The sequence below is a fragment of the Pseudonaja textilis genome, chromosome Z (assembly GCF_049901715.1).
Source record: "Pseudonaja textilis isolate UNSWEBS1 chromosome Z, rPseTex1.2, whole genome shotgun sequence".
Lineage (NCBI taxonomy): Eukaryota > Metazoa > Chordata > Lepidosauria > Squamata > Elapidae > Pseudonaja > Pseudonaja textilis.
In genome coordinates this window covers 133,004,951-133,030,687 of record NC_142008.1, presented here as the reverse complement: position 1 = coordinate 133,030,687, position 25,737 = coordinate 133,004,951, and the positions used below count along the sequence as shown (strand labels likewise).

Below are 25,737 nucleotides of genomic sequence, written 5' to 3'. Positions count from 1 at the left end.
CACTGTTGTAACATCTGCAAACTTCAGTACTTTAACAGAGGATCTTTGGAGATGCAGTCATTGGTATATAGAGAGAAGTGGAGAGAGCACAAAAGCCTTGGGGGGCTCCTGTGCTAATTGTACAGGTATCTGATGTGATTTTGCCCAGCTTTACCTGCTGCTTCCTGTCTGTTAGGAAACTTATGATCCATTTAGAAGTGTGGTCAGGTACAGCTAGCTGATTTTAGTTTAGGTAGAAGAATATCTGGAATGATGGTATTGAATGCTGAGCTGAAGTCTACAAAGAGGACCCTTGCATAGATCTTTGGAGATTCATGATGTTGAATTGCCAGCAGACTGTTGTAAGTCGAGGACCACCTTTAATCGGTCTGCTAAGTGGGGTTTATCTGTATTGCATAGAAGGCAGAGACCACCGGAGGGAGCCCAGCTCTCGGTCTACGAGAGGGCAAGCCAGAGTTTGGTGACTTAACAGACCCGTTCGCTAGATGGCTCTGCGCCTTTCTCCATCCTTTCCCCATTCCTAACCAGCTCCCCCTCCCGATTTCCCCATAATACCCCTCCCTCCCCCCATATCCCGCGCGGATAAGCCCTGATGTTTTGCAGAGCCTCTCTTCACTCCATTCCCCAAACCCGTCCCTGCACCAGCATGGGAGGGCGACGTCCAGCACGGTGAGCAGTGCCGGCTTTCTGGGTGCCCCGGGAGGTTAGGATGGGGTCTCCCCAGGGGTACCGAGCTTCGTGGTGGACTTTCCTACTGCACCAGGCGCCGCACATCAACTTCCAGTTCGAGGCAGCGGGGAGCGAATTTGCTCCAGAGGATTTGGGCTACCAGCAGGTGAGTCTCCCCACCACCACCAACTCTCTCTCTCTCTCTCTCTCTCTCTCTCTCGTGGGAACGTGGGTATCGAAGGCATGGAGTGAAGAGAGACGGGACCCGGGCTAGGATAAGAGTGGGGAGCCGGCAGGCAAGGCAGCCGGGGGACGGAGGCGAAGGGAGAAAAGAGAGGACGGAGGCGGAGGAAGACAGCGGATGGATGAAGCCGGGGAGAAAAGCGAGAGGGGGAAAAAGCGGCGCGGGGCGGGGGAAACACTTGGATAACGCGAATTCAGCTGCAGCGCAGCGCCGAGCAATCTCGGCGGATGGATGTAAAAAGGGATGGAGGCAGGGGGCGATCGGAGGCAAAGAAAGGCAAGCGGGGCAGAAGAGGGGTGGAGAAGTGGGAATCTCAAAATAGGATGGGGCAAAGGCGAAGCGTTTGGAGCAGAGGAAGGGATGGAAGCCCCGGGGCAGAAGAAAAAAAAGTGGGACTCGAAGGGAGGCAAGGAGGGAGGGAGGGAAGGGCGAGTCAGCCTGGTCCTGGGGAGGATTGAGAAGGGGAGGGTGGACTGGAGAACCCGGGGGTGGGGGGCGGTTAAGGGAGGAGCGAAGGGATGGAAGATACCCGGAGGGAGACGAGCCCTGGGAAAGATGGAGGAGCAGATCGGAATGAAGTTGGGGTAGGGAGAGGTGGAGGTGGAGCGGGGGATGGAAACGGAAGGGATCAGAGTAAGAGAACCGAGGGTGGGGATGAAGATCAGCAGGAAGGAGCAGCCATGGTCTCCCAGACCCCGAGCTCCTTTGACGTTACAGCATGCAAGAAAATTCAGATTCTTCTCTTAAGGGAAGAATTTTGGGTAGTCCTCTTGTGCTTGGTGGCACTCAATGTCCTTTGCCACCCTAGTGGTGTCCTTTTTCAACCCGTCACCTCCAGACGTGATGGAATGTCTTTGGCCATGTTGGTGGGAACCCAGAAAAATCACACACACCGGGAAAGTGCAAAATTGGAGGATCTTGAATTGTGGGGTCACATAGAAGTTGAGTTCGATAGAAAGACTGATCTAAAGAAGTTCCCATTAAAAAGACATGTTCAGAGGAATGAAGAGAACCTGAATACAGCTGGCAATGATCCAACAGTTGTGCCATTGAGAAAAAGTGCTACACCTGTTGTGAAAGTAGATATCAACCAATGCTGTGTTGGGTGGATTCACAACTATTTGCTCGAAAGCAGCCATATCTAGCATGACTGAGAGTACACGGCAGCCATATTATCTGTATCAATTTTCACAAGCCATCACTTGATGAGTTTTGTCTTAATATGTTGTGTGAACTCAGCCACTCTGCTTTGTAATCCATGATTTAGCTATAAAAAGCAATAAGAGTAACACAGACACTTGTAGCTTTTTCAACATGCTGTGGTTTAAAGGAAACATAGCTTAGCAAACTGGTGGGCACAGAATTACAAGCACTCACCTGCGTATTTCCATTTAGCTAGTCTCAATCCAACATTTTATTTCTCAATCTTTTGCTTCTTTTTAACAACGCAAGTATGACCTAAGGAACTTGGGAAACTACTTATCTGGGAATAAGTAGATATTTGTCCATTAAAAATTGTTCACTTTTAAAGTAATTGTGCTATTCGAATTGCTAAAAAATACAAATGCATATACCAGCATGAATCGTAGAAAATATGGGGGAAGGAAGGAGGGGAGGAAGGAAGATTATAAAACATTTCTAAAAGGTTCTACTATATCTTTTGGAGTAGGGGGGAATTGTCTGTCAGAGAAAAAAAAGTGTAGTGTCCACAGACAACATATATCCATCCATTTCTTTGAATCAGGTGTAGATTTCTCCCTCTAATATTATACAATACCTTTTATCTAAACCCATGACTGAAAAAATCCACAGTTCTTGATACCTTGGTAGATACTAAATCCTGGTCATATATCCAATATCACATGCCTCCTTAATATATCACTATTGATCCAGAATTCTATTAACAAACCAGCGTCAACTCACATTGCAACAATAATAGGACAAGACCAAACCATAGCAGTTAATGTTCCAACTCCTGAATTATACCTCTATCACCGTGGTAATTTTAACTCATCCTTATTAAATATTTTCTGAAATGTCAACAATCTACAAACCAAGTTTTTTGTTGTTAATGTATTTAACATCTTGTTAAAGTCATAGTGAACTGATTTCACATTGTTTAGTACAATCCTTTAATCTCAGTATTTCAGAATATCATATCAGGTGGAAGGGACTTTGAAAGTCTTCCATTTCACTCCCTGTCCAAGGCAGGAATCCTTATACCATCTCAGACAAATGGTGGTCTAATCTTTTCTTGATGTGGACCACAAATCTGGGAATCAGCTGTCCCATTGGTTAATCGTTCTCACTGTCACAAAATTTCTCCTTCGTTCCATGTTGGGTGATCAGATTCCACCCATTGCTACGTGTCCTCCCCTCAGGTGCTATCAAGAATAAATCAACCTGCTCTTCCATGTGACAGCCCTTAATATTGGAAGGTGGCTATTGTGTCACCCCTTAAGTCTTCTCTCCATCAGGCTAAGCCTGCCTAGTTCCCTTAGCCAATCATCCTACAATTTAGCATACAGACTCCTTGTCATCTTTGTCGCTTTTCTCTGCCTTCTTTCTGGCAACTCAGCATATTTTCTGTATCTTGGTGACCAGAACTGGATGCAATATTCTAAGTGTGATCTCATTAGGGCAATATAGAGTGTCACTATGACTTCGAGAGATCTTGATGCTTTCCCTCAGTTGATGCAGCCTAAGACTGCGTTGGCTTTTTTGGCAGCTGCAGCATATTTCTGGCTCATACTTAAGTGGTGGTCCATCAGGATTCCTAGATTCCTCTCACAGTCCCTACGGTTGACCAGGTATTGCTTATTTTGTACCTGCACATTTGGTTTTCCCTGTTTAAGTGCAAGATCTTACTTTACTCACCACCGAATTGCCTTTTGATGTGTCAGGTCCAATGCTCAAGGTCACCTTGGAGAAAATCTATCTACTTGGTGGTAAAGAGTTGATAGCAATAGCACTTAGACTTATATACTGCTTTACGGTGCTTTACAGCCCTCAGAGGGGCTGTAAAAAGCACTATGAAGAGGCATGTAAGTCTTAGTGCTATTGCTATATGATGTTTTAAGCTGTTGTTAGCCATTCAGATTCATGGATTTAGATGGGCAATCTCATATACACGTAATCCTCACTTAGCTACTGCCTCAGTGACCTTTCGCAGTTACGACAGTGTCAAAAAAGTAACTTTGCGACCAATGCCAGCATTTACGATCTTTATGTCATCTTTTTCTCAGTCATGTGCTTCCATTACAACCAGTTAATACATATGGTTCTGTGTTAAATCATGAGCACAATCACAATTACATAATTATTCAGTTAGTGATTGTTTCACATAACAACTGAATTGCTAATCCCAGTTGGAGTTACTAAACGGGAACAGCCTGTATAGTGAAATAAGTTAGGTCAATTTCATCAACATCTTTCAAAGAAAGGGGTTACTGATATAGGACCCACAGATAATTGTTCCTGAACTTCTAACCTCGATGGATCATCATGCAAAGGTATATGGGAAGGATCATGGGAGAAGGGGTGAAGGGATTCTGCCTGGGGAGTGGTCAGATAAGGGACAACATAGCCCACAACTGCATAGTGGGTGGGGCAAGAAGTTTAGAAAGGACTTTCCCTAGTTTCTTGGGCTATAAAAGTGACTGCGGGAGAATTTTACTTTCAGACTTGCAAGATTCTATTAATGTAGCTTTACAATAAAGCAGCTTTAATTTATTTGGTTTTGTTTCCTGACTGTACTACCTGGGAAGGCTGACAAATCAGAAGAGGTAATAAATATCTAAGCTACACATATTGCTAAAAAGCCCTCAGAGACAATTTTATTTTATATTTAGTACTGCAAAATTTTTTAAAAGTTTTCTCAGAGCTGAGTGGATCCGGGATAAGAGGACCAGTTTTCCCAAAAGACATATTAAATGCTAGTCATTTAGATAACTTAGATGTTTCCATGAAGAAAAGCTTCTCATGGATAAACATTTAATGTTTGCAGTCCAATATTTCCCATATATGACTTGTAGATTGAAGTGAATTATATGTATGAAACTACACAAACAAGGATGCCAGTATTGTCAGGATCTCAATTTCAATGGATAATAATGATAATAATGCTAATGCTAATTATAATAATAATAATAATAACTGGAACACCATTTGAACATCACTGTCAATGACAAACTCACTGTTGGTCAATTGCAAAAGTCAGCTTTACTTAGAATAGTCTTTATCCTACAATGATACCAATAATACCACCAAACATCAGCATCTCCATATCTCAGGTCCTTGGAAAAGACTCGACAGGTGGAGAACATCTGGCTGGCTATGTGACAAACCATAATAATAACAATCCCCAAGTTCAGCCCAAAGAAGAGAGTTTACACTTTTAATGCAGACAATAATTGATGCTAAGATAAATGCCTAGTGATGAATCTTTGTCTCTCTTCCCTCTTCCCTCCCTCTCTCCCCCACTTCTGTGTGTGTGCGTGCGTGCGTGCGTGCGTGTGCAAGAGATGTTCAAACCACCTTTCTTAATAGTAGCTATAATAAACTCAGTGAAAATATTACAGGATGACCTTGCTAAGAAATGTATCCATTGTGTTTTGTACATATTTAAAATTATGTAATGAAAATATCTGGGAAATATAGAAATGAAGCCTGGAGTTTTATTCATTGTAATCACATTTATCTTACTTCAAGTAATCATGAGAGTTTTAAACCATCTGTCTAGATCTGTACTGACATCAAGCAAGGAGTCAGTTCAAATTTACCAGCTGAGAAATCTTCTGTTGCCAAGATAAGCAAAAGGATCAGAGGGTGACCAGTAACACCAAGTGGGATTTACCCCAGTTCAAAAAGTAATCATAGATGATTCCAAATTCATGTGCTAATGCAATAAGATTAGGAACAGACATTTCTGGTCTCCTGAGGAAGCACATTATCAACATAATATAAAATGGTATGTTTCCCTGTCAGGCAATTTAATTTGCAGTGTGTTTTTCACAATTTCTACCTAAATTGCAAAAAGTTCCTAAAACTAAATTAAAGAGGGCATCCATGACATGTATTCAGCATACATTTAACCTAGGAGAAGGCAGGCTATTAAGAATTATCCCTAATTTAAGAGCTGAATAAATCTTGTCAATTTACAATACAGGTAGTCCTTAACTTACGACTACATTTGAGCCCGAAATGTATGTTCTTAAGTGAGAAATTTGTTAAGCGAGTTTTGCTCCATTTTACAATCTTTACAATTTGTTAAGTGAATCACTGCAATTATTAAATTAAAAACACGTTTGTTAAGTGAATCTGGCTCCCTCATTGACTTTGCTTGTCAGATGATCGCAAAAGGGGATCACATGAACTTAGGACACTGCGACCGTCATAAATATGTACCAGTTGCCAAAACTGGTCAGGTGACCATGGGGATGATGCAAGAGTCATAAGTGTGAAAAATGGTCACGAATCATTTTTTTTTCAGGGACATAACTTTGAACGGTCACTAAACAAACTGTTGTAAGTTGATGACTACCTCTACAATACTTTTGCAAAACCTTTAGTTTTGAAAAAATATGATCATCTGGATTTTGTTAATTTTGAGTTAAAGCAAGAACATCAGTTTAAAAATCTACTGTTATAAGAAATTTGTCAGCCTAGGGCTGTGATGGCGAACCTATGGCACATGTGCCACAGGTGGCATGCAGAGACATTTGTGCAGGCATGTGAGCCCCAGCCAAACTTACCTGCGCTGCACATGTGCATGCCTCCCAGCTGATGTTTGGCCTCCCAGAGGCTCAAGGGAAGCCTCTGCAGCCTTTGGAGGCCAAAAACAGGCATGTTTCATCACTTCAGGCCTGTTTTTCGTCCTCCAAAGGCTGCAGAGGCTTACCTTGAGCCTCTGGGAGGCCGAAAAAGGACTCAAATGGCCCAAAAATCAGCTGGGAGGCAGGCAGTGCAGGTAACGGGGGGGGGGGAATCACACGTGCATGCACAGAGTGCGTGGGGGCCCACGCACATTGCCTTCTGGCAATGTGCCAGCACAATTTTCAGCACAGGAGCCCAAAAAGGTTAGCCACCACTGGCCTAGGGTGAATCCAGCTTGAGCTGTAGTTGGAAGAACAGTCTGTGATATGGGGTCAACTTTTCACTTTTCACCTTTAAAGCCCTTCATGACATGGATCCAGATTACTTGAGGGCAGTGGTGGGATTCAATTTTTTTTACTACCTGTTCTGTGGGCGTGGCTTGGTGGGCATGGCTGGGGAAAGATACTGTAAAATCTCCATTCCCTCCACACCCCACTAACCTGCTTTCCAGCTCTGTTCCCCTACGCAGGGCAAAAAAAGAAGACCCAGCAGATCAGCTGGGATTCGGGAGGCAGAGAATAGATGGGGGCGGAGCCACTCAAAATTTTTGCTACTGGTTCTCCAGAACTGGTCAGAACCTGCTGAATACCACCTCTGCATGAGGGACCATCTCAACCCACTGGGATTGACTCACTTTCATCGGTCCCGTCAGCCCAATTATTCTGGTTGGTGGGGTCCAGGAAGAAGGCCTTCTCTTACTGGTGCTCCTGTCCTATGGAACATCTTATCCATCTCCCTCCCACCCCCACATATGGGATTGGCCCCAACTTCTATCCTTTTTTAAGGGCCTAAAGGTGTGGTTCTACCAGTTGGCCAAGGGCCCCAATGGGGGAACAGCACAGTGAAGGTAATCGATTGAGCAAAAACAGATCCCTCCCACCTTCCCTACATGTACTTAGGTTTTTGTTAGATATTTACATAGTCACCTCTGATTGGTTGGTCCGTGGCGGCGGGAATTTAAAGAGCTGTTACTGGTTGTAGCCGAGAGCAGCTCCTCTGTAAAAGAAACTGCCGCTGCTGCCGTTCTTTGTTCTGAACAATGTAATACAGAAGCTAACAATCGGAGCCTCCCACGTTATCTCTCTCACCCACAAGTTAACACTGGCAATGAGGATGGGATCCTGAGAGAAGTGGGACTGTGGACATGTGGCTACCAGCCGGACAAAGAACTCAACATGGCCAGGAACATTACACCACCCACACCGTTCAACTCAATGACCGAGGACTGGGAATCCTACGTCAATCGACTCCAGATATTCCTGGAGACCAGTGATCTGGTGAACATTACAGAACAGAGGAAATGAGCCGTCTTCCTCATGCATTGCAGCTCTGCTGTATTCAAAATGGCTAAAGCCCTCGCAGCCCCAACCAATGTAAAAACGATGGCCTGGCTAGGCTTGGAGAGAATTTTGAGGGCCCATTACACATCACCGGTATCCAGTCAAATCAAGAGACACGAATTCTACTGGAGAGACCAGAAGGACGGAGAGAGCATCAATGACTTCGTTGCGAGCCTGAGGGACCTTGCGGGGGCATGCGAATTCCTGAATGTGGACAAGGCGATGAGGGATCGCATAGTCCTTGGACTTAGGGACCTGACATTCCAGAGCCATCTCCTAACAAAGCCTAAAATAACACTAAAGGAGGCCATCGAAGAAGCATCAACCGTAGAAGCATCTCAGAAGTCCATTGCAGCCATGAGGAAGATGAATAAGACTCCGCAACCTGCCCCCAGAAAGACGCCACCACCATTCACCACGAGGACCTTGAGTCCGAGTTGGGATCGGCCGATAATGAGGAAGTGAATCAACTACATCCAGAAAGGCACCAGAACAGCAGAGAAAAGAAGCAGAAGGGATTTTGGTGTGCGGGCTGCGAAGGAAAAAAACTCTGGTTGGAATGAATGTGTGATGCCATCTGCCAATGGTGAGAGAAGAGAGGACACATCGCAAGGGCATGCCGAGCATTCATTCTAAGCAGCAGGAGGCCAAGACAAGGCACACCTCCAAGGAACCGAGAGAATTATCCTGAGAACTGCCAGAGCCAATTTAGCCAAAATCGATGGAGCAATGAATCGACCAAAATGAGGAGCGAAAGTCACAATAGAAGGTAATCTATGTCGGTTGGAAGTGGATTTCGGGTCTCTTCTATCGATGATGTCATGGGACATCATAAAAAGTTTAATTTCCAAACTGACAAAAGGCCACCTGAGAAAACAAAGAATAATCCTAAAGGACTACCAAGGGAACACGATTCCCATTATTGGAATAGGCGAATTCCAAGTGACTTTCTGGAACTACTCTGGAATCCTGCCATTAACCGTGGTAGACTGGGACCGGCCAAGTCTGCTGGGACTCAAGTGGTTCAAGCTGTTGGGGATCTATTTCACCAGAATCCACAGCATCACAGAAAGCGATTGGGAGGATAACCTGATGGAGGAATTCCAGGATGGAATTGATGGAAAATTGTGATGGAAAATTGGGCCAGTACTTGGGGTCCCCTATTTCTTTTAACCTAGATCCAAACATAGCCCCAATATGACTAAAAGCAAGACAAGTTCCATTTGCGCTTAAACCAAAAATAAATGAGCAGTTAGACAAGCTCATTTCCCAAGAAATTCTAGAACCCATAGACCGTGCAATGGGAAACCCCCATTGTCACACCTATAAAGCCAGATGGATCTCTGTGCATCTGTGCTGACTACCGGGCAACCCTTAACCGTGTCCTACAACAGAGTGCGTACCCCATCCCAGTAGTGCAACACCTTTTACACTCCCTGGGGTGGGGAAAGATCTTCGCAAAACTTGATCTCGCACAAGCCTACCAACAATTACCGGTAGATGCTGAAACGGTGGAAGCACAGACAATCGTAACACCCTGAGGAGCTTTCAAATGTAACCGCCTACAATTTGGGGTTAGCATTGCCCCGGGGCTATTCCAGAGCCTCATGGAATGATTATTGTATGGAATAAAAGGGGTGGCGTCTTACTTTGATGATGTCCTCATATCAGCTGAGGACAAAGAACAACTGCAAGGACGTTTAAGGGAAGTCCTAAGCCGGTTCAAAGAGGTGGGGCTAAAAGGAAAAGAGGAAAAATGCCAGCTAGCAGCTGACAAGGTAGAATTCCTGGGCTATTTAATAGACAGTGAAGGGATACACCTTACGGACAGAAAATTAAAGCAATCAAAGAAGCCCCCAGGCCAACAAGCAAAACAGACTTGGAAGCCTTCCTTGGTCTCATTAACTTTTACCATATATTCGTACCACAAAAGGCAACAGTGGTGAATCCACTCCATGGACTCCTTGACAAGAAAGCAGCCCGGGTTTGGAGACAAAAGGAAGCAACATTCCAAGAGATAAAGAGCATAATTACATCAGACCAAGTACTAATCCAGTAAAACGAGACTTTAACATTAATATTAACTTGCAATGCATCACCATTCGAGGGCAGTGTGATCATCAGCCACATCTTACCAAATGGAAAAGAAGCCCCAATAGCCTTCTACTCAAAGACATAATCCAAACCAGAACGGAATTGTAGTCAACAAGACAAGAAGCGTTAGCCGCAGTCACCGGAATCAAGCGATTCCATTAATACATATATGGAAGAAAGTTTACACTTAGTCACAGATCACAAACCACTTTTGGGCGTCATCGCGGGGGAACAGAGCCTCACCGAACATCTTGTCCCCCAGAATGACACGTTGGATAGAATTCCTGGCTGCCTACGATTACAAATTAATCTACAGGCCAGGAAGAGACATTGACCATGCCGATGCACTGAGTCGATGCTCCCTACCCATCCAGGATGAGGATCTAGCACTAGTGACAACCACCCTCCTGATAGAAACATTTCAGCGAACATTGGTGACAGCAACCGATATTGCGAGAGCAACAGCTACAGACAGAACTCTGGCATGCATTTTGAACTGGCTGGGAAGAGGGTGGCCCGAGAGGGAAAAAGCTGATGAAACTAAACCATTCAGGAACAGACAAACAAAATTATCAATAATGAAAGGGTGCATACTGTGGGGGGGATTGAATAATAATTCCAGTCAGTTTAAGGGATGATATAATAGAAATGTTGCATGTAGGGCATCCAGGGATAGTTAAAATGAAATACCTAGCAAAGAGTTATGTGTGGTGGCCAGGGATGGATAAAGAAATCGAGGCAAGGGTTTCTACCTGCCAAGTTTGCCAGGAAAGCTGACCAGCACCCCCCACAGCATCCCACCATGAGTGGGAAACACCAAGGGGACCATGGTCAATGGTACATATTGATTTCGTTGGGCCAGTAAAGGGACACACATTTTTTTATCGTAGTGGACGCATATTCTAAATGGCTGAAGTCAGCATCATGCAAACCACGACAACAGAGGCAGTCATTAGAAACCTAAGGAAACTATTTGCCACACATGGACTGCTGGGCACACTTGTATCTGGCAATGGACCCCAATTCACGACCACACATTTTGAGGGTTTTCTAGCACAGAACGGGATACGGCATGCCCTATCGGCACCTGGACATCCGTCGACAAATGGACAAGTGGAACATATGGTCCGATACACAAAAGAAACCTTCCAGAAACTGGGGCCAGGAGACATGCAAGCAAAAATAGATAAATTATTAAGTATACAGCACATAACACCCAGTGCAACAACAAATAAAAGCCCTACCAAACTATTCATGGGAAGAAAGTTGAGATCACCTTTAGACAGATTGCATCTCACATACAATCCAGACAGACCACTAGATTCATCCAGCAAATGCCAGACATTCCAAACGGACGATCCAGTTTACACAAAAAATCTAACAGAGGAACCTCTATGGGTCCCGGTGAAGGTGGCCCAAGTAACGGGGGCCTCTTCTTACAGGGTTGATACAACAGACGGCCGATGCTGGAGATGACACATAGATCAACTAAGAATCCAAGGGGCAAGGGGGAACATGGACATAAATAGAGAAGAAGGGGGAAACCCTTCACACAGATGCAATACACCCAGAGAGGAAGGGGGAGACCCCACCCAAACAAGAAATAACACAGAACAGGCTCTAGTGGATAGCGAGACACAATCTCAGCAGCTAAGAATACCATCAAAAACACTGAACAGAATTAGTACACACTTACCAGACACACGAAAGCAGGAACAGGCCTGGGGAGATAGCGAAAGGGCAGCATCTAGTGGAGGTAAAATGGCCGCCCTAATGAGAAGGTTCTAGGAGTTTCCATTGGAGGAGGCAGGAGAAGAGATAGGTCCATCTAAACAACTCAAAGACCAGCTGATGACTGATCTGCGCAGGTCCAGTCGCACCCATAAGAGTCCCGCCTACCTACGTGATTATGTACGCTAGGCAGAACAGGATTGGGTAGACCAGACCAGGTGGGAGGGGGTGATAGATATTTACATAGTCACCTCTGATTGGTTGGTCCGTGGCGGCAGCCAATAAAATTTAGAAATAAATACATAAACTTAGCTGTTAGCATCATAGTATTTGTTTTGATAGAGCAATGAGCTCTACAATGAGAATAGATGGTAGAGATTTTGCCCAGCCTCATCAAAAACAAAAAGATAGGGTCTTATTTGAAAAATCTTCCTTGTGGACTTTCCATGGGAGATAGAACCCCCAATAAACTTTTTATGCCAATCAGTTTTTAAAACTGTAAGTACCAGGAGTTTTCCAATTTCATAGATTTAATCAAAATGACAATTTAATAAAGTATGATGAATAAGCTTGCCCTGTAAACAGGAGTCTCATCTTCTGTTCTTATTGCCTTACTCTTATTATAACAGCCCACTCCAGCAGACGTTGAGTGGCTTTCAAAATGAAATACTAAATTAAAACCATTAGAAGCCTAAACAAAACAAAACAGCCAAGCAAAAAACAGCCAAGCTAAAAACAACCATTGATAAACAATTCGAATTATAGAATTTAGAACACAAGTGCCTTTTAAAAAAAAATATGTTGATTGATGAATGGAATCCATTTATACCTTCCCATGTGATGTTCCAAAAATAATATCTTCAAGATAATATATATATGAAAATAAAGATATAATATAAATATTTATATATAATATAAAGATTTTATACACACACACACACACACACGTGTGTGCGTGTGTATGTATGTATATATACATGCATATAAATATATTCTCCTTCCTGTGGGCAGTTCTGATATGGTTTATTTAAGTTTCTGTTTAGCAGAGGACAAAGGTTTATATAGCTCCAGATATAGGTGGTGTGCAATTCTTTAGATTTCTCGTTTTAAAATATAGTTGTGGCCAATTCATGCCACTTTTTCTGTGATGCACATGAATTAATATTTCTGCTTCTTAAAATACTGGTACATATAATTCAGCAAAAATATATGCACAGATCATTCAAAGAAGGGACACCAGCTTGAGCAATAAACCTCACAGATGCATCATCTGAAATTATAATGGCATCTCTATTAAACATGCTTTAACTTTAGATATTCCAAATGAAAAATCAACAAATACTCTTAATTTGGGCTCTTTAATATAGCTGTAAGTGCTGGAATGACAGTATCTGCTTCCCCAAATCTGAGTTGTTTTCACAATCTGCTGTTGGATGTCCTTTTTAATACAAATGACATGGACATAGTTTGGAGCTCTGGGCTTCCAAATTATGCCATTGTGATGAGATCTGTGGTCCCCATTCCAGCCTTATAATTAATTAAAAGTAAATAAGCTCGCCCCACTGTCATCTTTTGATGGTTTTATTCTTCTGTACTGTAAATGGTGTTTCCCCTTCAATCATCTCTGTAAGTGTCTTACAAGAAAGTTGTGAGAATAAAAAAAGCAAGCAGGTAGACTTCTTGAGTTCAGACAAGAATATGGCCAGTGATAAACCAAATAGTAGAGACTTATTTGTTGAAATTGACCAAAGGGAAATTGGGGACATAAAGTGTACTGAGGCTGGTGTGAATAATTCAACCCACTGATTGAAAATTTGGTTGAGTTGTTTTCTATGGAACTATTCAGCGTGTGAATTGAATGTTGCCAGATCATTTTCTCTCTCTTGGAAGGGTAGATTCTCTACAGCCATAATACTTGGTTTCTACAAACAAGGCTAGAGGATTGTGACAAAAAGCCTTTATAAAAATGATTAGCTTTTCCTAAGGGTTTTCACAATGTTTATGAACGGGTGGGCTGAGTATATAGAGTGTAGTCATCAATGGTCCTTTCAGACAGCTTCATTTGTTCACTGACAATTTTTCATAGATGTTTTTAACTAACAAAATGGGCAATGGTTGAATAAACCAACCGTGAATTGTTAGGCCCAGGCCAGTGTTTCTCAGCCTTGAGATATATGGACTTTAAGATATGTGTACTGGGAGTTGAAATCCACACATCTTAAGCCTGCAAGATTGAGAACACTGGCCTATTCTAAGTTGATAATGCTTCCTATTCCTTCTCTATTTCATTGATACGAACCAGTTTCCAAACATATCTGAATCTTGATCAGGTGACCATGTTGTTGTTCTTAAAATAACAACCATCACAGTTTGAATCCATGATTAAAAATTGGCCTTGTTATGATGAGCTCCAGTTTTGTCAAGCTAGTGTAGGGTGGAATACTTAGACTTCAATATTTTCCTGACCAGCTTGAATTTGACCAGCTTATTATTGGAAGAGGCAACACGATAAGAGATCCAACAAGCAAGATAACTACAGTGGTACCTTGGTATTCATCGTTAATTGGTTCCTGGAGGCACAGAATACCAAAAAGGATAAGTATGAAATAATTTTTTCCGTAAGGAATAATTTACTGAATCACAAGGCAGCCAACTCCAACAGGTTCTATCTTGTGCATTGAGTACCAAAGAGATTGATGAGTACCAAAGAGATTGATGAGTCCTTGACTTATAAAAGTTCATTTAGTGACCATTCAAAATTATAATGCAATGAAACACGATCATTTTTCACAGTCACCATTGCGGCATCCTCATGGTCAGTTGACCAGATTCAGATGTTTGGACACTGGTTCATATCAACGGGACAGTTGCCATATCCCAGGATCATGTGATCACTTTTTGTGACCTTCTTAAAAGCAAAGTCAATGGGAAAGCCAGATTCACTTAACAACTGGGTTACTAAGTTAACAACTGCAATGATTCAGTTAACATCTGGGACAGGAAGTGTTGCAAAACAGGGCAAAACTCACTTAACAAATGTCTCACTTAGCAACATAAATTTTGGGCTCAATTTTGGTTGTAAGTCGAGGTTTACCTGTATTGGGACAAAATTTTCACATCAAATAAATTGAGTAAAAACATTTGATGAGTTTCAAAGCGGTTGAGTACCAAAGTACTATTGTACATCCCATGGAATTAGCCTCTCCTTTAAAAGAGTTGCGTTCGAGAAGGAGTATCGTAGAGCTGTGGATATAAACCGTTAAACTAGCTTTGTGCTAGAATTCCTCAAGGCTTTGTTCAGGTGTGATAGTTGGAGCCTGCAATCCGTTTAACCCAGTTGCTGAATTAATTTATTTGAATTTTTGAAAGCATTGGCAGACACAGGTAGGTATTTAGCAAGGAAGTGAGATGCTACCACTAATCTGCTTTGCTGCACTGTGTATTTCCTAACGTACATGTAGTTTATAAAGCTTTTCTAGGCAGCAGAAGCTAAGAAAAATACTGAACGAAATAGTTCTTTTTTATTTAATGCAAAGAATTGCTACAAGTGCTGGGGAAGTGTTTTCAGAGTGTGATCTTGAAAGGAAAGGAAATTGTCTGAAAAACTTCCGGAGTGGATCGTGGTTCATTAAATCAGTGTTGTCTGTGAAATGGGCAAGAGGGTTCGATCAATCAATCAGAACAGGGACCTTGGAGGTCTTCTAGTCCAATTCCCCTACTCAAGCAAGAGATTCTATATCAGGGGTCGCCAATCTTTTTGACCTCAGGGACCACCAAACTCATAATTTTAAATCCTGCGGATCACTAATGTGAATTTTGACTGACGGTGGCTTGCTGACATTGGTGGGAAGTCGGTCCCATATTCCAGAGCTGCAGTAGTCACAAGACTGTCCCTTTAGTCATCCCGGAGCAGCTCCTCCAATCCATGGCAGGCCGGTGAACCCAGGTGGAGGAACAGCTGCTCTGGGATGACCAAAGGGCCAGTCCTGTGACTACTGTAGCTCTGGAATATGGAACCGACTTTCCCACCAATGTCAGCAAGCTCCCCCCCCCGGGTGGATTTCCCTCCCCTGCCATTGGTCTTACCTTCTAGTTCCAGCTGGAAGAGGCAGACACATTTCCTTTCAATCAGGACAGCTCTTATTTGCATAGCAAAATCAAAAGAGCTATAGGCTATGTGTTGGCATGCACATTCTTAGAAAACAATATCTTGCACCTGTGTGTGTTCTTATTTTGTTGGTTTTCTTTTTTGCAAAAGATTGATGGACAGCAGAGAGAGAGAACTTACCATCTCTGTTATTTTCCTATTGTGCCGGTGTTAAAGTTTTCCTTATTTATTTATTATATTGATTAACCAATTCAAGGTTGCTGGGGGTGGGGGATGGGATTGAGTGATGTAAGCAGAGTCGCAATGTCAGTCACAACACAAGTCCCTTGCCTTGTCTACATTTCATGTTGCAGGTCTGCTCCAAAGATACAGAGCTTGCACTATGAGTCATGATTAAAATCAAGGGCTGGTAGTTGTAGTCCTTGACTTATGACCAGTCACTTACTGACTTCCAAAGGTCCAGTGGACTTCCTGCAGATATTTATGATTTGGATTCAGCATTCTGACAGTTGCCCCCCCCAAGTCACATGACCACATTTTAGGTGTTGGCAACATGGCCACATTTGTTGCCCTTCACAGTGTCCCGCAGTCATGTGACCATATTTTATGATAATTTGATGAAAATCAACATTTACTTCTTTTTTTTGGCAAAACCACAGTCATAGAGAACCATTGGTTCACTTAATGACCATAGCATTCATATAACAACACCACAGAAAAGGTTGTAAAAATCAAATCAATCATGTGACTGATCTGCTTTACGACCATAGCAATTTATGACTCTAGTGGGCAGTTATAACTTGAGGACAACCTGTACATAATTCAATTAAGACATGAAAAAAAATGAAATGCACAGTTGTCCTCGACTTGCAACCATTAATTTAGTGACTGTTCAAAGTTACAATGGCACTGAAAAAAAGTCACTTATGACGGCTTTTCATGTTACTACCCTTGGAGCATCCTCACAGTCACATGATCAAAATTCAGGCACTTGGCAACTGGCAGGTATTTACGACGGTTGCACTTTTGTGGGGGGGTCATGTGATCACCATTTATAACCTTCCCTGCTACTTCCAATAAGCAAAGTCAACAGAGGAAGCCAGATTCGCTTAATGACTACAGGATTCATTTAATGACTGGAGTGACTTGCTTAACAACAGTGGCAAAAAAATCTTGTACAACAAGGCAAAACTCATTTAATCACTTCCTTGCTTAGCAATGAAAATTTTGGGCTCAATTGTGATTGTAAATTGAGCACTTACTAATCTAATAATTATTGGCATACTTTCTCTAGTAATGCACTTTTTAAAAAGAGAACATCAATCCCACTGAAAGACTGATCTAGGGGAAGACTACCAGTCAATGACTACTTCAGCTTCAACCACAACAATACAAGAGCACACAACAGATGCAAACTCAATGTTAACCGCTCCAAACTTGACTGCAGAAAGTACAACTTCAGCAACAGAGTGGTCAAGGCCTGGAACGCACTACTTGGCTCTGTTGTTACATCCTCTAACCCCCCACTCCTTTAACCTTAAACAATCCACTATTGACCTCACCCCACTCCAAAGAGGTCTGTAAGGGGCGTGCATAAGTGCACAATCGTGCCTACCGTCCCTGTCCTTTTGTCCCCATTTATTCATACCTATTTCCTGTATTCTTAGTCATGTTTATACTTAATTCATATTATCTTTGACTGACAAATAAAATAAATAAAATAAAACAAATAAGAAAATGTCCACCCCTCAAGGGTGGACACCCCGTTTTCTTCCCCTAGACCACACACGAGGAATATCTGTAATTAAAATCTTGGATGACCCATAAAGAAGAATACTTGGTAGGGATCTATCTCCGAAATGTGCTGAGTATAATAGACTGATCACGCTGCAACGGAGTCAAAGTTCTATTTAAACTATTTAGGATAGTTTTCCTTGAATTTAAAAAAGCAATCCTTAACTTAGTTTTTTTCAAATGAGCTACGAAAGGTAGACATTACAATACAGATAATCCTCAACTTACAACAGTTCAATTAATGACTGTTTGAAGTTACAACTGTACTGAAAAAAAGTGACTTGCGACCACTTTTCACACTTTTGACCTTTGCGATCAAAATTCAGCTGCTTGGCAACTGGTTCATACTTATGACGGTTGCAGTGTCCTGAGGTCGTGTGATCCCTTTTTACGACTTTCTAACAAGCAAAGTCAATGGGAAATCCAGATTCACTGGACAACTATGTTACTAACTTAACAACTGCGATGATTCACTTAAAAACTGTGGCAAGGAAGGTGGTAAAATGGGGCAAACAAACATCTCACTTAGCAACATACATTTTGGGCTCAATTGCGGTCGTAAGTCAAGGACTACCTGTACTTCATAGTTCCTTCCTCTGGTTATATTAAAAGCTACAATGTGGTGGCTGATTTTGGAGAAGCCTGTGGCCCTGCCTTCAAGGCTCGGGCATTGATACAGATCCCAAGGACTGTGGTTATTCATATCTACAGCAACTACCATCAGTGTGTTTGAACAGGATACATTTCTTTTTGCCTAATCTGGTGCAGTTTCTGCCTGCCTAGAACGGAGGCTCACAATTCTCACACACTGGATATCAGCACTCACCTGTTCTGGAACCTCTTCCAAGCCCGGGGCAGACTACAGACTGCTGTGGTGAAGGAAAGGGCAGAGAGGAAGGAGAAGAGGAGGAGGAAAAGCAATCCCTCCATGCCATCATAGCACAGCCCTTTCAGGCCATCCACACACGAGGAATATCTGTAATTAAAATCTAACATAACTGGAGGACTTTGAATTGGAAAAAAACCTACTACATTTGTGTAGTAACAATGTAAGGGAAGAGCTGTTTTTTTTCTCAGTCCTAGTTGTTATTACCTTGTTTTTAGAATCGTAACCGGAATTTCAACTTTCCAGACACATACGGCGTTGAGGTCCATCATCACATCCAAGCCCAATTACCAGACTCCTCTTTCATTTTAGGGTTTGTTTGTTTTTCTCACTTCCTCATTGCTTAAAAAGCACCATGAATACCACAAAATTTCACACAAATAGTTTTTGACTTACAACACCAATTGGGACCAGAATTTCGATAGCTAAGCGAGGCAGTTGTTAAGTTAAATCATGACTGGTTGTTTTTTTTTGTTATGGTCGTTAAGTGAGTCACATGAAATTTTATGAGCTCTGCTATGGCTGCTAAGCGAACCAATGCGTTTGTTAAGTGAATTGTGCAGTCATGAAGCAAATCCGGCTTCCTTTATTGACTTTGATTGTCATAAATCAATTGTAAATGGTGACCACATGACCCTAGGACGTTGCAACAGGCTAGTTGCCAAGCACCCAAATTTTGACCACGTGACCATGGCGTTGCTGAGACCGTTGTAAGTGTGAGGACTGCTCATAAGTCACTTTTTTCAGTGCTGGTGTAACATCGAACAGTCACTAAACAAACAGTTGTAAGTTGAGGGCTACCTGTGTTTGAAATAGATATGAAATGTGCAGGCTATGTTAACATTTTCAACTCAACGTTGGGTAATTCTGTTTTAAAAAATTGAGATTTCCTATCCCATGATATGTGGGCTGTCCTTTTCTAATCTACTTTTTGGAGACACTGAACAGAGAGATTTAAACAGAACTCTTTTTCTTCTTCCGTGCCACAAACCTTTGTTTTAAACAGTTCTTTAAAACATCTTAGATATAGCTTTTTACCTGGCATCTCTTCACAGCTCCCTTTACATCTTCTGGCTATTGCATGGTTCATTTGCGCAGATTTCTTAGAACTTTAATTAATACCTCATTGTGGCTCCAGTAAGCAAGGGTTGGATTATCTTTCAATCTCCCGCTACTAAGCCCTGCTGCAGGGGGGCTGCAGTAGTCCTGGCGGCTCCTCGGTGGGCAGCAAGGAGAATCCAACTGCCCATCTGCTCTCTCTGCCCGCTCTTTGACGCAGTTCTTGTCTAGCCAATTAAATTTGTACAGTGCCCAGGCTGTCTCCAACACACAGTCTCATTCAATGGCATTGTGGATAATTTAAAAGGTTGACCTGGTGAGATCTGACGTTTATATTTCACACAATGCAGCTGAGTGATTCATTGCCTGTATTCTTCAGTTGAACTAAGCCATGGTTTACTTAAACTGCAATTGAATGCAGAATGCTAAGCTATAGATCACAGTTCAGAAATCACGCATTCAGTTAGAATGCCAGAAATAGACAAGGCCTATGTTATGACATACAGATAGTCCTCTAATTATGACCAGTTGCTTAATGACTGTTCAAAGTTATCATGGTCCTCCTTGGGCATACTTATGACCCAGTTCTGAAGTCCCGATGGCTTCCCTCCCCAGTCACCTGACAGCATGTCAAGCATTTTGCAATCAGCCAGGATTTATGGTTATTTACAGTGTCCCAGAGGTGGAATTCAACAGGTTCTGACCAGTTCTGGAGAACTGGTAGTGGAAATTTTGAGTAGTTCAGAGAACCGGCAAGTTCCGCCTGCAACTGGAGATTTTACAGTATCCTTCCCCTGCCACACCCACCAAACCACACCCACAGAACCGGTAGTAAAAAAATTTGAATCCCATCACTGCAGTATTCCGTAGTCATATGACTATGTTTTACAACAGTTTTGCCAAAACTCAGTATTTACTTCTGATTTTGTGGCAAAACTGGTCCACAGAAAACCACTGGTTTGCTTTAACACCTGTAGTGCTCTCTTAACAACTGTAGTGTTTGCTTAACAACCACCACAAAAAGGTCATGAAATCAGATTGATTACATCAGCAGTACCCAACCCCATGGGCCGTGGCACTCTACTGGGCTGTGGCCTACTCACGATTGGGCTGAGTGAGTGGCTGGAGTGTGGGTGCGTGTCAGCTCATTACTTGCATGGCCCAGTTCCCCTCTCCACACCCCAGTTGAGCCACCAAGCCACAAAGGTGGCACAATATATGATTGTAAGGGGCAAGCTCCTTTACAGTTGTAAATTGAGGACACCTGTAGTGAGATGTGTCAACCAGGCCTACATACTAGACACCCTTGGTTTTTATAGGATGTTAAAAATATTTATATAGAACTTCCTCTTGAAACTGTTGTACCATTGAAATAGTGGTTTCAAGAAACCCCGTTATAGTACTGCTTGGGAATGTTGATGCACTGGCCAGGAAACTTACCCAAACTTATAGGATGGCATAGATATAAGGAGGAACCTATGACATCCTGCTAAGCCTAGAACACAGGTTGGCACCATGTGACTATATCTCATTTAGATTCCTCTAATCTACCTGTTCCTACTGTAAAAGCGATCATTTTGCTGCAGATTATCCTTAATATGCTGATTCTAAAAATCCACATTTAGAACAGGGGCTAATTGTAAGGAGATTGCAGTCCATTGTTAATCCCTGGCCAAGTTTATGAATTCTATATTATTTGTTGTCTGTTAGGCTGGTTAGAAAGAATGCTGTTTGAGATGGATCTCGATCTGATCAAGGGCAAAGAAATCCAGATGGTCGATTCTGTCAGGATGATAATTGATTCAGTCATGGGGTACACAATACCTGCTTTAACCTGTTCTCTGATGCTATTTTCCCACAATATAAGCCCCCCCACTCCAGACTACTTTTATGATGTACTGTCTCATTGTTTTATTTAGTGCAGTGTTTCTCAATCGTGGCAACTTTAAGAAGTGTAGACTTCAACCCTCAGAATTCCCCAGTTATGCTGGTTGGGGGATTCTGGGAATTGAAGCCCACACATCTTAAAGTTTCAAGGTTGAGAAACACTAATTTAGCTAAATACTGATAAGAGAAGTATGTGTTGTTGCCATAAAGGAACTTCAAATCAAGGAACTGTATTGTAAAAAAAAAAAAAAAAGCACACACACACACACACACACACACACACACACATACACACACACAGAGAGAGATTAGGATCAGTTGTAAATCTGTTCAAAGAATCATCCAGATGTCCGGAAAATGGTGGGAGGAAAGAATGTCCCCAATTTATGCTTCCCTCAAGGAACTGGTTAAAAACAAAAAAGATATAGTTTTTAAAAAGCTGTCTAGCTTAAACATACATGTTCTAGGACTATATTCATTAGGGCAGGGCATACTTATTGTAAGAGAACCAAGTTTTATATGGAATATAAGTTTACATGTTCTTCATAGCTGTGGATACTTTATTCAGTACAAATCCTTAGACAATTGCATTTTGCATGCAGTAGATGCTCAAGAGAGAAATTTTAATTTAGAGGCGCACTAGCAGAAATTGCCTATAAAAATATTTCTGCTTAGAAAAGAGTCTTCCGTTCTCACAAGTTTTGCAATTTAATACATAGACTTGAGATTCCCAGGGTTGACAAGATGTCTCCTTGCTATAGTACTGTGGCATGAAATTGTCACCAAAAGGAATCCTGATTCTCACATCCTTTGAACCATGGCTACCTCCTTGACTTTGGGAGTCATGTTAAGAGCCACGTTTACTTCAAAAGTGGTGGAGGTTACTGCTCATTTTGGAAAGAAATACAGATGCTTTGAAGAGCAAAAGGGAAGCTTGAAGGATCTGAAAAACAGAGTTGGAAGGGAGGTTGGAGATCTTCTTATCTAACTCCGCTATTCAAGCACGAAGCCTTATCCCAGGGGGCTCAGCCAACCACAGGGCTGTGAACTGTTTAAAACTGGCTGCCCAAAGCAGGGGTCAAGCACATGCGTGCATTCCCCCCCTTGCACAAGCGGTAGGTAAGTGCATGCACATGCACTCTATGTTTTAGCAGCAGTGGGCGTGTTTGAGTGCCACTCACAAAAATGGACCTGCCACCACTTGCATGGCATCATTTCCTCCTCCCACTTAGTCCACAAAGCCGGAAAGGTTAGAGAACTCTGCCCTACACCATTTCAGACAAATGATTGTCCAATCTCTTCTGCAGAGTTTAAAGCTTTCACTCCGGAAGCCTGGAAACACAGGTGGACCTCAGCTTGGACTTGAAGAGAAAGGAGTGGTTCAAACTCCCTGGAAATGCCCACTTAGCATATTTCAGCAATCTTTGCACCAAACATGGATTGGGCCAAAGCTGTGAAGGGTGGTAGGATGAGTTTAGGAAAATATATAAGCACCATGGAAAAGAATGGCCTCCATAAGTTATAGGAACAATGCTGCGTATTCCAAAGGATCTTTTCTCCTTGAATCTAACTTGCTCCACTCTGTCTCGAGTGAACTTTTGAAAAATGGAGAGTGCATCATTGACACCCCATTAACAATAAAAGTAGGTTCCTACAATCAGAGAAATTAGGATTAGAAGATATGAGTTTTGGCTATGTTTTTTTTAAGACAAACAAATGAAACCAACTAGCTATATATCAGAAGAATGACACAGTCAGCTAGGATGGGAACGGCAGATGGTGGAAATAATATGGTGAGCATTATTTGGTTTATTTCTCTTTGGCTGAGGGCTTTTGCCATGCTTTCCCTGCCACAAACACTTCTTGCAACTCTTCTCCCCGCTACTAAAATGGTCATCCCGCTCCACCCCATCCTTGAGGCAGCTTAACATTGTCCTTGGTTGTTCTAATATCAGTATAGCTTCCCCCAACCCACTTTACAAATTTGTATATAGTGAGCCAAGTCAAAACCAAACCAACTTTATGACTGATTTCACACATTAAACCGAGTATAATTAGACCAGAGTTGGCTGGTTTCCCATAGCAGACTAAGTCATAAATTACAGATTCCAATTGGAGTCACTGCATTTGAACAAAATAGTAAACCACAAATCACAATTTAGGAAAGAAACAGACTATATTGTAGCTTCCTGTGATAGGTAAAACTTTTCTTGGCTATGTACGATACCTTAAGATACCGCTATGTTTTAAGACATGGGGCAATTTTGGCTTTCCTTTCTGATTTGAATGAGACACTTTCAGTTTCTCACCTGAGCTTGCCCTTCCTCCAAAATACAGATCATGCCTTTATTCCTAAAAGAATCAAAAGGAGGTGTATCCCGGTGCTTTCTTCTCATTCTTTGAGGAGGCAAAGAATAATTCGGTTTAGAGTATTAATCAAAGTCCGCATTCTGGATAGGGAGGACTATTGCTTTGAAAGAGGGGTAAAAGAGGCCATCTAGGTCAGCATTCCCCAACCTTTCTGGCTTTGGAAGGGCAAGAGGGGATGGTTCCACACAAGTGGCTGGCAAGCACATGCACACACACTGCTTGCACAAGTGCGGATGCTCGTGTGTGAGCTCGCTCATTGTTTCTGTGGCCCAGTTCCAATCTTCCCTCAGCCCAGTAATGGGCTGCAGCCCAGGGGTTGGGCAACCCCGATCTAGGTTAAAATTGAAGCACCATCTCTCACAGAGGGGGAGAGATAAGATACCCCCTTTTAGCAGTTCCAAAAAGATTCTGCATCCATTTGTACTCTGATTAAGTTGATCCTGAGTGGCTTCAATGGCTCCCAGAGGGAGTGTTAACAACCAGAGACCTGCAAATAAATACGATCCTTTCATTCTTACCCACCCCTCAACCTTCAGAATTAATTTTTCCAGCCTCCCCTCCCACCACCACCACTCTGCCAGAACCGATGAAACTTCTTGGATGAAAAGCGAAATGTATTCAAGAAAAAAACAAAGAAAGACCAGTTGCCTTTGGAAAAAGCATCTTTGAGACAATCATGACTGCGAATCTCAATAGACATTTATAATTCAAGACCTTTCTCATCTTGGATTTCCCACTGTTGGTTCATCTTTCTCCCCAACTTTTCCATATGTGAAATTCATTCTCTTGTAAGACAGAAGTCTCTACCAGCAGAGGAAATGTGATTATTCAGGGCCAAGAAAAAGTAAATATTGTGTGTGATACCAGAAAGGACACAGAGAGTTGAAGCCAAGATGATGGGAAATAGAACAATTTGGAGAAATGCCTCTTGCTCAGCTGCGGGGGAAAGTTGTGAGTAATTTTGAAACTGCACACCACCATCACGGTCTGTGGGTGAGGAGGAAGATGTTTGTGGGAGTTGTTTCCCTTGTCACAGCTAGCAAGGAGTTCAGCTTGCTTGTTCTGATATATAGGTCAGGCCAAGCCTCACAGCTGCAGCTGATCCAATTTGCTGATGATATGTGTATGCAAGAGAGGTGGATAAGACTCAAATGACAGGGAGAGAACCCAAAGATTCCTTTTTGGTAGCAACCTACTCTAAACATCTTAGCCTTGAATTCAAGCTTATCTCCAATATTGCATTGGATAGCAATAGCACTTAGACTTATATACTGCTTCACAGTGCTTTGCAGCCCTCTCTAAGCAGTTTACAGAGTCAGCATATTGCTCCCCAAATTCTGGGTCGTCATGGATGCCCTTCTTCCCAGCGCTAGATAGAAGGAAGCTATTTGTAAGATGAAAGTATACTAAACATTCATAGGATGTCTTTGCCCAATATTTATTATTTTTCAGAACCACTTGGTATTAAAAACATACAAATATATACCTGATATATTCTTCTTAGGAGTCACACATTCAGTTCCATTTTAACCTAGCTGATCTCTTTAAAAAATGCTTTCCTCTTCAGCTTATTTAGTACTATTATATCTGCAGATATCCAGATGACCATAAGTTAGCAGCAAATATTGCCGTGTTCAGCATCTCTTTGCTGCCATCTAAAGGTTATCCAAGGTTTGCCACC

At 42.3% G+C, this 25,737-nt stretch overlaps 1 protein-coding gene across 4 annotated transcripts in view; it reads left to right on the top strand.

Annotated features, from left to right (window-relative positions):
• Positions 1 to 495: 495 nt before the first annotated feature.
• TTYH1 (tweety family member 1) overlaps positions 496 to 25,737 on the top strand; it is a 90,726-nt gene continuing 65,484 nt past the window's right edge. For 2 of the 4 annotated variants that reach the window (XM_026712036.2, XM_026712037.2), the window contains exon 1: positions 575 to 835. In XM_026712036.2, coding sequence (XP_026567821.1) covers positions 710 to 835 — 126 coding nt within the window. In that variant the 5' untranslated portion in view covers positions 575 to 709. Of the gene's footprint in view, positions 836 to 25,737 lie in introns of all 4 variants that reach the window. The other 2 variants (XM_026712035.2, XM_087917961.1) reach the window with 2 other exon arrangements.